The 15,963-nt window shown below is 42.9% G+C and overlaps 1 protein-coding gene across 1 annotated transcript in view; it reads right to left on the bottom strand.

Annotated features, from left to right (window-relative positions):
- Window positions 1-15,963, bottom strand: part of STK24 (serine/threonine kinase 24) — a 745,744-nt gene that overhangs the window by 67,925 nt on the left and 661,856 nt on the right. The window contains exon 8 of the mRNA XM_086947876.1: window positions 4,383-4,494. Within this exon, the coding sequence (XP_086804002.1) occupies window positions 4,383-4,494 (112 nt within the window). The remainder of the gene's footprint in view (window positions 1-4,382; window positions 4,495-15,963) is intronic.

The raw sequence follows: 15,963 nt of genomic DNA, 5'->3' as shown, positions 1-15,963 counted from the left end.
GAGTCCTGTGCAGGCTTTGGTCTGCTTGCCTCAGTTTAATACTTCATTAAAGTGCCACTAGAGACAAGGAGGCTGCATTCGCAGGACTAAGGAAGCACAAAGTGGGTGTTTCAAATTGCTGACTCGGACCACCCCGATCACAAAAAAACATGTAAAACAGGCACGTTGAAAAATCCCTTTTATATTAACTTGTCCACATTTTTTAAAAACAATTATTTTTATAAATGTTGGAAAAAAACTCTTAAATAATAATAATGTTATAGTCCAAAACTCAGCAATGATAATGAGGAACATTAAAAACAGATGTTTTCAGCTCACAGAGTCATAAGGTCTTTATTTAGCTAGAGCATGTAGAGTCAGGGGCCAGAAAATAATGTGCACGTTGCTGCAGGAAACAAGATTCTTCTGGAACTCTGCAGCAGAGTCACCATAAAGTGCTCATTTCAGAGGTCAGGACAGCATTTCTACATTTCAGCCTGAGGCTGTGTGCATTTTGAATCATAAACATGTCACAACCTATTTCTAGCTCTTAGCTGACCTTAGTCTCTGTGCTTAAGATTTAAAACACGCTTGTTCTTTTATAATACGTACACCGTCTTTCAGAGTATAGACAAGCTGTTCTCACTATACTTGAAACGGGTGTGCAATGAATATCCGTGGAAGACACTGCTCTAGACAATTATTTATTTATTTATTTATAAAGTTTAAATACAAGCAGTAACTGGGTGGATTATGATAAAGATATAAAAGTTATTAATCATTTACCTAATTAAGCTGTTCGATTGCTCTTCCCAAAATTTCAGAGATATGTTGTGGGTTTATGGTACTCTAAAGACCATCCCCTACATTTGCCTGCAAATTTGGATGTGGAGACATTGATCTTCAGCAAGAAACCTCCTTGGACTCATTGGTGTCACTTGCTTTGCTCACTCTGTGAAATTCGAAGATGCCCCCAACCCACCCACGGCTTAAAGTGGGCCGGGTCCTGCTGGTGCTCAGCACCGGCAGTTCTAAAAAGCAGGTGAAGTTCTAAAAAGCGGGCTCTCCATTTTTGCCCCTCACCCTCAGGGTGAAGAAAAAAATCTTAACTCTGCAGCAGTACCATTCTTCATTGTCTTTGATGCAATTTCAAAGAGACTCGTTAAAGCTTGGCTGGTACCCCGTAACAGTAAAGCGAATGTAACAGTCTGTAAAATTTTATAAAATTCTTTGAAATAATTTTTTTTAAAACCTAAAAAAAATAAAAAATCGTTCTTTCACAGTCTCATCATTTCAGAACTGAAGCATTTTCAATGCTATAAACAACGAAGCCGTAGTTGTTGCTTATTTATCTTATGCAACTAACAACCATTGACAAAGCCAAGAGTCCTGGCTTGTTGTAGGTGTAATATTACTTGTTCTTTTATATATCTGGATGCAATGACACAAGCAGCAAAATACCAGTTGGGCGGCCCCCTATGTTAAGCTCAGGTTTGATGTGATTTAAGCCACGCCCTCAATTACACCGGCCACGCCCCATTTTTTTAATCCCACTGAAGGCCCTGCCCCCACCTCTTTCAAAAGTAATTCACCAGCCACTACTGGTAGGAAGACTCTCCACTCTTTCAGGAGAGGGAACGCCGTTCCCCTTAGCCCAAGGCCGATGGAGACTGACATGTTCATAGTGTCACCTTGTGCCCCTCCTCCATGTGTGCTCGCATTTTAAAAGTCGTCTGCAAGGGAATAACATGGGTTCAGGGTCTTTTTAACCTTTCTAACACTGGAAGCGTCCAATTTATTTGTGAGAATGGCCGAGAAGACGGTTATCTTTAGAAATTTTAATTTTATTCCATTAATCCTTCTATTGCTTGTGAGATGCCAATGTGAGGTGATTTTGTGCTTTGAACTTGGTAAAGAACGCCAAAAGGAAACAAAGACATTTACAGCAAGAATAAAAAAAATTCTCCAGCTCATTTTATTTACTCTGTAGAAACAGTTTAAAAATCGAATTAGCAAGTTCCACGTTTGTCTTTAAATATATTCACTTTACACCATTTGTAAGCTCAAGTAAAACTAAAAGAAATATGCTCTATTCACATTTCTGTGTGATTCATTTGCTGTTTTTGTGAAGCGCACACGCAGTCAGGTGAGCACAACACTTTTTTAAACATCTCAAAACAACCGCCTTTAACCTCATGTAATTCCTGATACCAATTGGATTCTTCCCATATATAAATGGCAACTTTAGGAGGACTTTCTTTTCTGCGTTCATCAATTTATATTTATTTGTTCATCCGCTATATGCATGTGTCCATTATAAGCAGGGCCACTGGAATTATGCGATTATGCGGCTGCAGCAATATTCACATAATTATAGATTTGCTGCATTTGCCACATAATCAGTCATCTGCTGCATAATCTGCAAATTATTACAAAAACATTTTTGTTTCTAGTTCAAATGTTACTAATAATGCTGGGACACATGTTACTGCGCAGTGAAAGGCCCTTTGCAAAGCTGGACTAGTCACCTTTTTGTTGCTTGTTGCTATATTTTGGTATTAAAATGGTACTGATGAGATGCAACCAATGCCCACAATCTTAACAAGTTTAAAAATGACAAAATAATGAAGCAATGCTATTACAAAATGTGCCGTATTATGCCGCATAATTTGCCTTTTCTTGACGCATAATTTACTCAACCCTGCCGCATAATTTGGTCCTCTCCAGCCGCATAATTCCAGTGTCCATGATTATATGATACTATACAAGTGATTCAATGTTTATAGCGTAAGGATTATGCTCTAAATATAGACAAGCTTATTGTCTAACCCATTCACTGTTTTGAGTTCAAAGACAAGTAGATGTACATGAATATTTGATTCAGATAGAAAGGCATACATTGTCTACATATATTTACATTCTAATATATAGCAAATAACATAACCCTGCTCTTACAGTAAAATCGGTCTCTTTGTTTTCTATTATGAGAGTGAAAACACAGAGGTTTTACATCATTTTCTGTAGTATCACTTTCTGTTATGTCACCACGTGTGTGGTAAATGCAAACTACATATTCTATTTAGTCCCCCACTATTTTTAGGACTTACGTCTTTTTTTGTATGTATGGCTACAAAACATTCGCTTATCGTGAAATTGCCTTACCAATTACCTTATATTTGTAGAATTAATCATTTAACAGAAAAAGTAGGGATTAGGCATTGAGCACAGGCCACTGCAGTGGGCGCTTTAATCCACTGAGCCACCAAACCTTGCACCTAGTTCTATCTACTTCCCCCCGGACATCTTGACTTTCTTCTCCTAAGCTAGAAATACTCGAGTGCTCTCCAGCCCGTTGATCAGTGATAAATCATTTATTATTACGACTACTATATGGTGCCAAGCACATAACATACCACATTTATACCTAATCCTCCCATACCACAATGCTTAAAAGATATGTCAAGTCACGTAGATTTATTCATTGGATTATTGCAACAATCTGCTTTCGGGTCTCTCCCATTATTCCTTCTTCCCAATGGACAATGTTCTCAACTTTCCTACCAAAACCTAATTCAACTTTGGTATACACACACTCGCTACATCCTTTGGATGTAAAGCTGATTAACTCAGTAAAAAAAACCTGTGCATTCCACAAACTATTGACAGGGTGCCATGTTCAAAGTGGTCCACAATACCTCATCCAAGTTTCTGGCTGACATTTTGACTCACTATACCTCCATCAATAATCTACAATCACTCAACCAGAATCTCTAGGTCACATCCTAACCACCTTGTGCAATGTCCAGGAGCCAATTTCTCCACTCTCTAGTTCCCCTTCAATGCACCTCATTGCCTCCTGATATTCCAGCCTGACCATCACTGTAAGAGTTTCAAACCATCATGTCATGCCATCTAATGAGATCACAAAGAAAAGTGCACATAATGCTGTTCAATATATCTGGGCAGTGCAGGCACAGGCATAGGTCATGGCATGAATGATATTCTTTTGGGGTCTTTGGACAGATCTGCCCCAACACAACCTATCCTCCACAGAGACCCAAGCCCAGCTCCCACCTGAATCTGGTAGTCCAAACATAATACAGGCAAACTGTACAATTGGCATTCAGACGGCGGAGGCAGGGAAGTGTGGCGTAGCAGCGGAGAGGTGTGGCACAGCAGCTAGATCGTTTGACTCTAGAGCTGGGAGTTCGATCCGCGGCACCAACTCAGCATCATGCCACTCTGGACTGTAGCTCACTTAATCTCCCCGACGGCCTCCAGCGCCTTGAGACCCTTAGGGGTGATTAGTTTGTGCTTTACAAACACCAGATTTGATTTTATTTACATATGGAAGTTCCGCTTCATTTGTATGTACACAACAGTCTCACAGTGTGCTACCATACCTCTAGCTCCTGCAGCTGAACTGCTCCATTTTCAAGATGTTCAGGATTTTCCCGAACTGTGAAGAACCAATCATCAGGTTCAGTTCCCCCGGAAGCCTGTTCATCTGGTTCCCTAAAAGGAATAACAAAATATTCAGCTTCCACCTATAATGTTTAACCACAATATGGTAACTTAAAGCATCATAAGTCTGATCAATATCACATAGTTTGATGTTTCCACTGGGAAGTAAAAATGTTATGTGACTCCACTGCCATGTCTAGCAATGTGGCTGAGGCGCCCTGAAATGGCAACATTCTTTGATGGCAGGGTTGCCTAGTTTTCAGTAATTTACCAACAGGGACAGGATTTTTATGTCTAAACCTGGTATAAAAATTTGGAAAATCAGCAAAAGCTGGCATTTTTTACCTCTAAAACATAAACTTGTATCAGCAAATTCAAGAATTAATAACGTCATAAGTATTATACTTCTGTCTAAACTACCCCTAAATGTTTATTTAAGCAAAGAGTTGAATTATTGGTGTGTAACAAAATATTCCAGAGGATTTTACACTACATTTTATTCAAGCATCATCTCCCTGACCTTTCAGAATCTCAAAAGAAACAAATTGGTGGAACCCTAGAGGTCGCTGGGGTCAAACACGAGTGACTGAACAGCTGTACGATTGAGTACTAAGAGAGCCTATATCGAATGGTTTATTTAAACAGGCATAAGTAAATGCATTAGGTTTGCCTATATTAATCTACTTTTTGTTGCAAGTTGTAGCTTGCTGAGTAGTTGTACAATATAAGTTACAGAAAGTCTATTAAAGTGGTATGACTTGTTTATGTACAAAAAGGCAATATATTGTGCTGTTACTAGTGGTATAGTGCGAGTAAGTAGTAGCAACATTTTGAAAAAATTAAAGAGAGAAATAATAGAATGAATTGATGTAATAGCAATATTATGTGTTTAGAGGTCTTCTGACTACTTTTGGGCCCAGTGCCACTGCACCTGCTGCACCATTCACATCACGACCCTATTACGTGTAAGGTAATTGCTCTTGTGACTGCCTGATTATCAGTAAAATATTGCAATATTTGGTGTTTAGATGGGTTCCTAGAGCTTTGGCCCCGGTGTCACTGCACCATTCAAATCATGACCAGAGTGCCTGAACGATAACTGCACTTGTGACTGCCTGTTTAGTAGTAAAATATACCAATATTTAGTGTTTAGTGGAGCTATGACAAAGTTTGGCCCATGTGCCACTGCACCTGCTGCACCATTTAAATCAAGCCCCTTTCAACTGCAGGGTAACTGTAATTTTGAGTGCCTGTTTAGTAGTAAAATATAGCAATTTTAGGTGTTTAGATTAGTTCTGACAACTCTTTGGCCCGGTGCCATTGCACAAATCAAATCATGATCCTAGTGCCTGAAAGATAACTGCACTTGTGACTGCCTAGTTAGTTGTAAAAAATAGCAATCATCAGTGTTTAGTGGGGTTCCTGGAGCTTTTGGTCCCGGTGCCACGGCACCGGCTGTACTATTGGAATCACAACCCTAACGCTTGCTTGCTAGATAAATACACATGAAACTGCCTGTTTAGTTGTAAAATGTATCAACATTTGTTTAGAGGAGTTCTGACTGCCTTTGGACCCGGTACCACTGCACCTGCAGCGCCATTCAGTTAATGACCCTGTTGCCTGCAAGATAACTGCACTTGTGACTGCCTGTTTAAAAGTTAAATATAGAAATATTTGGCGTTTGGATGGGTTCCTAGAGCTTTGGCCCCGGTGTCACTGCACCATTCAAATCATGACCCGAGTGCCTGAAATGTAACTGCACTTGTGACTGCCTGTTTAGTAGTAAAATATAGCAATGTTTGGTGTTTAGTGGAAAAATTACAAATTTTGGCCCCGGTGACACTGCATCTGCTGCACCATATAAATCAAGCCCCTTCCAATTGTGATTGCCTGTTTAGTAGTAAAATATAGCAATATTAGGTGTTTAGAGGATTTCTGACAACGTTTGGGCTCGATGCTTCTGCACCTGCTGCACCATGCAATTCATGACCCTGTTGTCTGCAAGGTAACTGCATTTGTGGCTGCCTGTTTAGTAGTAAAATATAGCATACCTCTTGTATCTTACATTTATCTTTAATGCACAATGTTTATTACAACATTTAGAATTTGATCATAATCAAGAAATAGATTACATTGAAATCAATTAATCCGATAATGCCTACAAAGTGCAATGAAAGGTACTGAGGCATGAATAGGACATGCCACAAACGTTGTAAGGCTAAAGCATCAGCTTTAAACAACAAAGTAATAAAAAGCAGGCATTCCAGCATACTGTTAGAAGCTGTCTGCCTTTTCCATAGGAAGAGAGCTTGACAGTGAATGGGACTTAAACAGTGTGAACAGCTTTATTAGAAGTACAGTAATTTGGCAATGGAAACTGATAAGAGCCCCCTTTTAAGATGTATTAAACACAAGAGATTTGACAAGCACCACACGATTGCGCTGTGCAGGCGAAACCTAAAAAGAGATAATCCATCCTGTGATGTAAACTGTAGAAGTTTGCAATTATAATTTTAAGCCTTTTTGGCTGACCTTTTGAAAAAACATGTCTTTAATGAAATATCGGACGTGACTGTGGTTGTGAAGATACAAAACTGATTATCTCTGACCCAGAATATGAAAATAGAGTGAATATTGGTGTGTATTTCTGCACCAATCCGAGTGGCAGAAATGAAGACACACAGCACCACTACAAAACTGCAGTTTCTTATGTTTGCTTCTGAGTTGCTGACATACTTTCTTGCGGCTCTTTGTATATGCCTGACCTGCTGGCAATACCCCAGCCTACGTTTAAAACCAACAAATTGGAAAAGCCAATAAGTCTAACTTGTATTTCAACCACAAGCCAGGACTCATGTATGGGGAAGCATCACCACTTTCGATTAGGGAACAGCAGCCAGGACCTTGTACTTGCACAGGCTACTTGAGGGCGGAAGAATCAGGGACAGCTACTCCCTTCCTGGACCTCACATTGGGTCCAATTCAATTCAGCATCACCTGCAGTGAGTCACTCCTTCTGACACAGAGTCCCACCTATATTGTACACTTACACCGAACTCTGCAGGCACTAAAGCACCCCACCCATTCCTCCCTGGCTGCGCAAATGCTGTAAACCGAAAAGGCAGAGCAGAGCGCACTGACACGTAATCATTTTGACCTCAGAGTTGTCCCTTCTGCCAAACAAATAACACTCCAGTGACCGCTTAAATTCCTCTGACAAAGCATAGACCCTGCAAAGCAGTGCTTAATTTGAGCCGGTGGCTTCCGGTGCTCGGCACCGGCACTTAATTGCCAACACTGGCGTTTGTGATAGTCTGCCACAAGGTGGCAGTGTGTGGCTAATTTAGATATGACCACAACAACAGTTAATTATTAATTCAATATACATTAAAAATTTATTATTACCTGTGCCCAATCAATTCTTATAGCTTCGCGGGCCTGGAATAGTCTGAACTGACACACTTGTAGGAGTGTGATGGTTAGTACTTGTGTTGTTACTATCATTGGCAGCGCTGGTTGGGGCAATGTGTGTTGCAAGCTGCAGTAGCTTCCTGGCTAGAGCCCTGGCACATACTTTTTTTTTTAGCAAACTAAGCCCTGCTGCAAAGCCTCCCTTGAGCAGGCCTGGGTTGCTTCAACCACTGGCCTCTATGGTCATGAGCAGCCTGGCATCCATATTGTCTGGCAGGAGCCTCTGCACTCACAATCTTCAGAAGACCTGACTCAATCCAAATAGACTGAAAGTGGTTTCTGACTTGCCTAATATGTGGGGAGAGAATGTCTCCTAATGGCTAGGGCGGTCGACCTCGGAGCCGGGTTCGAGTCTCAGCAGGGAAGCTCAAAATTCTGTAAGTCTGAGCAAATCACTTAATCTCCCTGTGCCTAACAAAACTGTAGAGCGCTCTGATACCTCTGGGTCTAGTTTGTGCTATATAAACTCCCCCCTAAAAAAAAAGTGTCAGCTTCCAGCGTGGCCACAACTCTTTCAGCTTCCTCCACCAATCACATGGGTGCTGTGAAAACCGACCTATGATGTAAACAGGCTAGAATGTGGAGGGTAGACTAATCCACTCTTCCAAACCCTTATTCTTTGTCACAAAGGACTATGTGAAGTGGATAAGGCGACTCTTGCTGCATGAGCCTTGTCATTTAAACACAGATGTAACGCATGAAAGATGCACTTACAATATCATTCAAACTGAGTGATGTTTTCAGTTTTTAGTTTCATAGGCCCTTATTCCCTTCTTTGGCAGAAAGCAGAAAGTAAGGAGGGAGAGACAATGGAAAAAGAGCACTGTGAATAAGAGATCACAAAATGTAAATCCAACATAACTGAAACAAGCATTGGCATAGCCAATAGGTCTCGCCTTTGGGAGCTTATAAGTATTTAACTGTGCAACAGTTAATGTTGTTGCATTATGGATATTGTGCTCCATAACTTAATACTTATAATTTCCAAAAGCGAGACCTATTGGCTATGCCAATGCTTGTTAAAATATACAATGGCCATCGCGAAGTGAAAGCCCCTGCCCTTGGAGGTTACCCTGGAGCAGCGATGCCACATAGAGAAAATGGACAATGTGAAGGGATGGTGGAGAGGGGACAGAAGAAATAGAGCCTGGCTGGTAGTGAAGTCAATGAGGAAAATAGACTCTCTCTGGAAGCTGGGCTCAGCCTGCAGCATCAGCAGTTTCTCACGCTCCTCTGTGCCTTGGAGCCTTGCGACCGAGCAGCCCACACATGCCTCGGGCTAGCCATGTACACACATACAAGCTCACCCCCACTCACGCCACTCCATAAACCTCTGTCACCGGAGCGGTCTCCCTAAATCACCCAAGGTACAAAAAGTACCCTCTAGACTTACCAGCAGTGTGAGACTTCCCGGGACTCGGCTCTGCACAGCTCAGCTGATGCTCAGGGGGTGTCAGACCCAGGACAGTGGTGGTGCTGGGGCACCCTGTGGGCACAGTTACACCGTGCTGAGAAGGGTGTGCGGTGCAGCCCTTGGGATGCCGGCAGACAGGCAGCTGATCAGTGGTCCGACAGATGCTGCTTTTCATCAGATAGTTCTTCTCTCCTCCATGCTCATGCGTATGCTCTTTGGTGCGCATGTGTATAGTGGAAGAAACACACACTTGCACAAAATATTTTACAAATGGCACAAAACAACGACCACCGTAGCAGCATGTCCCTCTGTGGGCCATCGGGTTGGGGCTGGTCGGAGCTGAGCTGTCGAGCTCGGTGATGAAGAGAGAAAGGAGGGAAGAGGCAGGTCACGGTGGTATTTATGCGGTTTCCTGCTTGGTGCTAATTGCGTCTAAATGAAACACGGGGTGGACAGCGGCAACTGCTCTTGCAGCGGGTTGCAGGGTCTGCTGAGAGCTCATTTAGTGCCTGTCTGCAGCCTGCCTGGGGCCGTAGACACTGACTGCTTTTAGAGCTTTGTCAGAGTGAAAGGAGCACAGGGTATGCAGAGCCGTTTCCTGGAAATAAGAAACAGTGGCAGGTGAGAGCAGAGAGGGCACGCACGCAGGAAGTGGAGGAGGCCGATTGGATTTCTGCATCCCGCACTAAGACCTAGGGGAGGGTCCGTGACTTGAGATGCCGGCTGCTGCCAGACTGAATCACTGCCAGGGGGTGCCCGGTCCGCAACGCACTAGGAACCTGGAAATCAATCAGAGCATCATGGGTGGGGCAAAGGGGCGTTCAGTCCACAGAATTCGCCAATATTTTAAACAAGCTATGCAATGCTTCATTTCGAAATTGCAACCAGAACTAAGAGGGTTGTTTTCCAAATCTACATCCTAGTGCATTTTTTAATTCAAACTTCAAATTTTAGACTGTTCTGATGTAGCGCCTCGACCCTATTAAAACAAGGAAGAGCTGCAAGAAAAGAAAACAAGCACAAGCGCACACGCAGTGTGCCGCTGTAGGGGGGAGGGGAGAGAGGAGGGGACCTGCACCGGATTCCCTTGCGGAGGTGAGCCGCAAGGCACGATAATTGCTAACATATGGCGCAGCTGCTCGCTCCTGCAAGGGAATTGCCAAACGTGCACGCGTTACCAATCAAAGCAATGCAACGCATGCACGTTTTTGCCCACAAAGCTGTGCCGATTGCTAAAAGTCTTTTTCCTATGCATTGCATGTGCGCTGCGTAGGCGAGACCTAGAAATAAATAGGACATTGAGAGCTGACAGGAAAGAAATCCTTTGATTGGTGGTTTGAGAGGCGTTTCTAAGATGGCCACGCGAGTGACAACACCTGGCCTTCCCAAGGCAGGTGTTGTAAACAGCATGGTGCAAAGTTGGGAAGGAGAATGCAGCACAGAGAGAAGCAAGTTTGTCTTGCTGAGTTGTAGAGCTGCCTTCCAAGTGATTGTCTAGGCAACCAACCCCCCAGGATGAGTGCTTAGGGCTCCCACAGAACTGCATGACTAAAGTTAGTGACTACTTATAAAACGTATACATCCGCAATATACCCTAGGCCAGTGGTCTTAAAACGTATCAATGTCGCGCCCCCCCCAGCGGAATATTTTTTTAGGAGGCCCACCTCAGAATTTTTCACAATTATTCTATTCAATTGCAATGTTTAAATATGTCTAGACTTATTTAAACATTCTAGTTACTGTTTTAAAAATACAATCAAATTCATGATTACCAAGCATACTATTCTGGGCAGGCAGGCCTTGCTAACGCGTGCAAGTATCCACAGTGTGATTATTAGAAGTGGAGTGGGGGTTTTGAAGAATATTTGGAGCACCTTCCCTTTTGACACATACTCCCCGCTAGGATATAAATGTCAAAAGAAGTTCCTGAAGGCCCATTACAGAGCAGCCCACCTCCCAGTTTAAAGATAAAAAGGTGATGGACAACCAGCTAGTGACTGACTGAAAGGGACACCCCTAAACAAGTCAAAGGTTGAAGAGGGCTGATCTAAAGTCATTTTCTGCATGTGTGTGTTCTTAAAGTGTAGTGCTTTGTGTAGTGACATAAGGTCTGACAGATAACTAACGCTTTCTGCAGTCAGGCCTAAAAATGTACAGTGTTTCCAATACAGCCTCTTTCCTTCTCTCACATTCGGCTTCTTCTACATCATAGAGGTATGAAAAGTACAGGATGCAAGACTTTCAAATGTGCCTACCACAAGGTATCTTCAAGGTTATCCTTGAGTGACTGTCTACCTAATAGTTTTTTTTAAAGTATTGAGCATTCATAATTACTGCTCCATCCATTATGTGGTACAGCAATCAATAATTGCCCAATACAAACCATCTCATTATAACTAATGACTACATGAAGGTCAAAAAAAGACTAGTAAACATGTGAACTGCTCATAATCATTTACAAAAAAAATGCTAATGTTATTTTTATTATTACTATCATAGTTTGAATTGTTTATACCACCAATAAGACACCATTCAGCTGCTCCAGAAGGCTAAAGCCATGAGCTTTTCTATAATATTCTTAAAGACCGAAAAGTAGGGAGACCCCCCTTTGGTCAGAGCTTCGATTTCTAAAGTCAGTATGTCAACATGCTGAAAACACAAGCCCCTGTCCGCCCTTCCCCTGGAATCAGTACCTCAACCCTCAGGAAGTAAAAAAAATACATGTTGTTGGGCAGAAAGGAAGTTATGTCCTTTACATCCTCCTATCAAAATAAAGACTTTTGAATTTTGCTAAGTAAAAGTCCTTCCACATCCGTCTACGCAATGAAGGCAGAATTAGCTAAAGGATCAGAAAATGTAAGTACAAGGTACTCTCAGGAGACCTGCATTTTCTGTTAGACGCCCTCTGAGTTCACACTACAATCTTGGCCATCTCAGAGGCAGCAAGGGGAGACTTTCATAGTACCAGAGCCATTGTCTAGAAGCTTTGGAACCAACAGAGCTCTAGAAGGGTTGTGATGCAAGAGCAGAGCCTATGGTAATGTTTTAGTGATCCTGTACTGGAGAGATGCATTTTACTTCTAAATGGTGGGTTCAGTGAGTGGTGATTAGCACTGTATAGGTCTTCAGCTGGCAAGGCTTCCAAGGCAACACAGGTTAGCTAGTGTAGAAGAGTGTTGTAAATGAAGCTAGTAGACAGATGTACAGCTTAATAAGTGTTTATTAAGCACCACAGAGAATAGCTGGTGTTCCCATCATCAAGCAGGGAGCTAACTGACAAGGCAGAACACATAAGAAGATGACATCAGGGAAAATGGAATGCGGGACTTAAAGAGGTACAGAGAAACACAAGTGCAGAGAATACAACATATCCTCTTCCCTTCATAAGGAGAAACAAACAAAAAAAAGCAAAGGAGGGTAAGACTAATTAAAACATACTAAGTACATGCTCTTCATTACAGAGAGAGAGACCTTACTTACAAACAAAATCGCGTAAATGACCTGGGGGTCTCCTCACTCTCTGAGTTCTACTAGCACAAGACCCGTTGGTACTGCTGGCACTAGACTCATTGGTTCTCATCGGTTCTCGCTCGGCTTTTTTATACAGAGCCACGCGCCTCAGGTTCCAACTCTCACCGTTAAATAGGGTGACAAATCTTTTATGGACAGACTTGACCTTAAATGGTCCCCTGAACTTCGTCAATCCAGCACCCACTCGACCCGGTTTGACTTTCACCCAATCATTCACAGCAAATTTACATGCACCATCTGATTCAGAGGCAGTGTCAGGCTCACCAGGACTAGCAGGAAGGTCAGCGTTCAGATACTCTTTCATCCATGCAGCAACCAGCTTAGTGCCTGCTGAACGTCCCCTCATGACAGAAAACGGAACCAAACCGGTCACACTATTTTCAGTAGTCCTGTAGGCCCACACCAGGTCATTGACCAAACTCCTCACATCCATCCTAGAGGAAATCGCCATTTGAATGGCACCCTTAACCATGCGGTTGGCCCTCTCAACTATGCCATTCCCCTGGGGGTTGTAAAGTGAGGTCCTGGAGTGTGCAATACCGCACCTTCCCAAGAAATTAGCCATCTCCAGGGAGGTGAGCTGCGTCCCATTGTCAGTAATGATCCTTGTAGAAAAACCTTCCTCTCTAAAGATCTCACTCAGCACAGCAATAGTGTTGATCGTAGTGATCTCCTTCATGAATTTGACTACCAACCACTTGGAAGAGACATCAACCACTACTAGCCCAAACCTCATATCCTGACTCAACTGGTGGAAAGGGCCAATAAAATCAAGACATATAGTGTGCCATGGACACCCGGGATCTGCTATTGAGCCACACCCAGTATGGCTACCCACTTTAAGTCTCTTCTCGCTTTCCAAGCAATCAGAACATCTCTCCACCCACTGAGAAATTTCGGAGTCCATTCCGGGCCACCAAAAATTTTCTCTGATTCTCCTCTTGGTAAGGGACTGCCCTAGGTGACCCTCATGGGCTAATTTAAATAAAGCAAAACGCACTTCATGTGGAGGAATGAATTTGTCATCCATTAAAATCATGAACCCCTCTTTATCCAAGATAGACAATTGTTCCAGAACTTTTAAATAAGGACGAAGTGCAGGAGATACGCAACTCTCTCTCCTTGGACCCTTCGCAATCATGTCTTTGACCTCACACAACACCACATCTTTAGCCATGGATGTATTCCACAAACTCCTACTAATTGCCCCAGCACACATATCTACAACTTCGTCCACAGCAGCCACAGAACCCTCTGAGTTGAGAGACTCCACTCCTAACTTGTCCACCCTCTCCCAAGGTAGCGGAAGTCTAGAGAGTCCATCCGCCTGGCAATTCCTCCAACCGGGGATATACTCCACTGTGTACAAGTACTCTTGGATCCTAGCAGCGAGTCTAGCTAACCTTGCGGAACCCTTGCCAGCACCGCCAGGCGAAAGTATTTTAACTAAGGGTTTGTGATCTGTCAATAAAGTGAACTTGAACCCCCACAGGTACATCCTATAATACTCGCAACCCCATGCTGCGGCTAGAGCTTCACGCTCGATTATAGAGTAATTCCTTTCGGCTGTAGTGAGTGTCCTCGAGGCAAACGCTACCGTCTTAAGGCCAGATTCATGTACTTGAGCCAGAACCGCCCCCAGACCCACAGCACTTGCATCCACTGTCAAAACTGACTTGCGGTTGGTGTCAAACGGTGTCAAAATGCCTGCCTCGCAAATTTCGACCTTGATTCTTTTAAAACACTCATCTTGTTCCACGCCCCACACAAACTTGCATCCATTCCTCAACAGCACCTTGATTCTTTCGGTTTTCTCTGCAAAATCCCTTACAAACTTAGCGTAGTACTCAATGAGGCCGAGGAAAGACCTCAACTGATCTTTATCGCATGGGGGTGGTGCATTTCTAATGGAGTCCAATAAGTCTCTCTTGGGTTTTACCCCGTCGACAGACAAGGTATATCCAAGATATTCAACCTCCTCCACTGCAAATTTACACTTCTCTTTCTTAAGAGTCAATCCTGCCTGTTCCATCCTCTCCAAGACGGTCTTCAAAATCACATTGTGTTCTTCAACAGTTGCACCAAATATCAGAACGTCATCCTGAAAATACACTACGTTGTTCACACCCTTCAGTACAGCACCCATCATCCTTTGGAATACCCCGGCTGCGGAGGCGAGTCCAAAAGGCATTCGTGTAAATTGATATATCCCTTCAGTTGTTATGAACGCCGTCAGTGCTTTTGAGTCTTGGTGTAGTTTTATTTGATGATAGGCGCTGCGAAGGTCCAACTTAGAAAAATACTTTCCACCTTTTAGTGATAGGACCAACTCATTGATGTTCGGTAAGGGGAAGTTGTCTACTACAATGTTCTGGTTCAGGGTGCGAAGGTCCACACAAAAACGAAATTTTCCATCAGATTTGGTCGTAATAACTACGGGAGAAATCCAGGGTGACGTTTCGATCTGCTCTATCACACCCTGGTCTAACATCTCTTTCAGCATCTTCTTCACCTCCTCTCGTGCAATGAATGGAACCTTTCTCACCCTGTGTTGCATAGGTATGGCATCATCCCGCAGAACAATTTTATGCACATAACCCCTCAACTCTCCTATATGCTCGTCAAACAGGCCATTCATCCCTTCAACTATCGAATCTGTGGTTATACTATCTACCACCATCACTTGTTGTGCTGCCCTGGGATTTATTATTATTCCTAGGTCATACTGTTGCCCCCATCCTAAAATCGCAGGACCAGATTTGGCTACATACACTTTACCTTCAGCCGAGCGATCCTTAAATGATATTACGCATACCATAAACCCAATCACATCTATACTTTCACCCTGATAACCACAGGCACTAATGTCACTAGCAGATAGCTGCACATCCTTCCAATTCGCTAAATACATGTCCATGGGAATAATAGTCCATAAGGATCCAGGATCAACCATCAGCTGAACCTCAATTTTATCAATAAGGAACAGGGCTTTTGGTCTGAATCTTCTTCCAGGCTCACCTTCATTCACACCATCCCCACCTAGACACAATATTTTGTTGGCACCTTCTATACTAACGATATCTCTTGCTTCTTCCCTGTTCCCG

The sequence above is a fragment of the Lissotriton vulgaris genome (genome assembly GCF_964263255.1).
Source record: "Lissotriton vulgaris chromosome 8 unlocalized genomic scaffold, aLisVul1.2 SUPER_8_unloc_1, whole genome shotgun sequence".
Classification (NCBI taxonomy): Eukaryota; Metazoa; Chordata; class Amphibia; order Caudata; family Salamandridae; genus Lissotriton; species Lissotriton vulgaris.
This window is presented reverse-complemented; position numbering and strand designations above follow the sequence as displayed.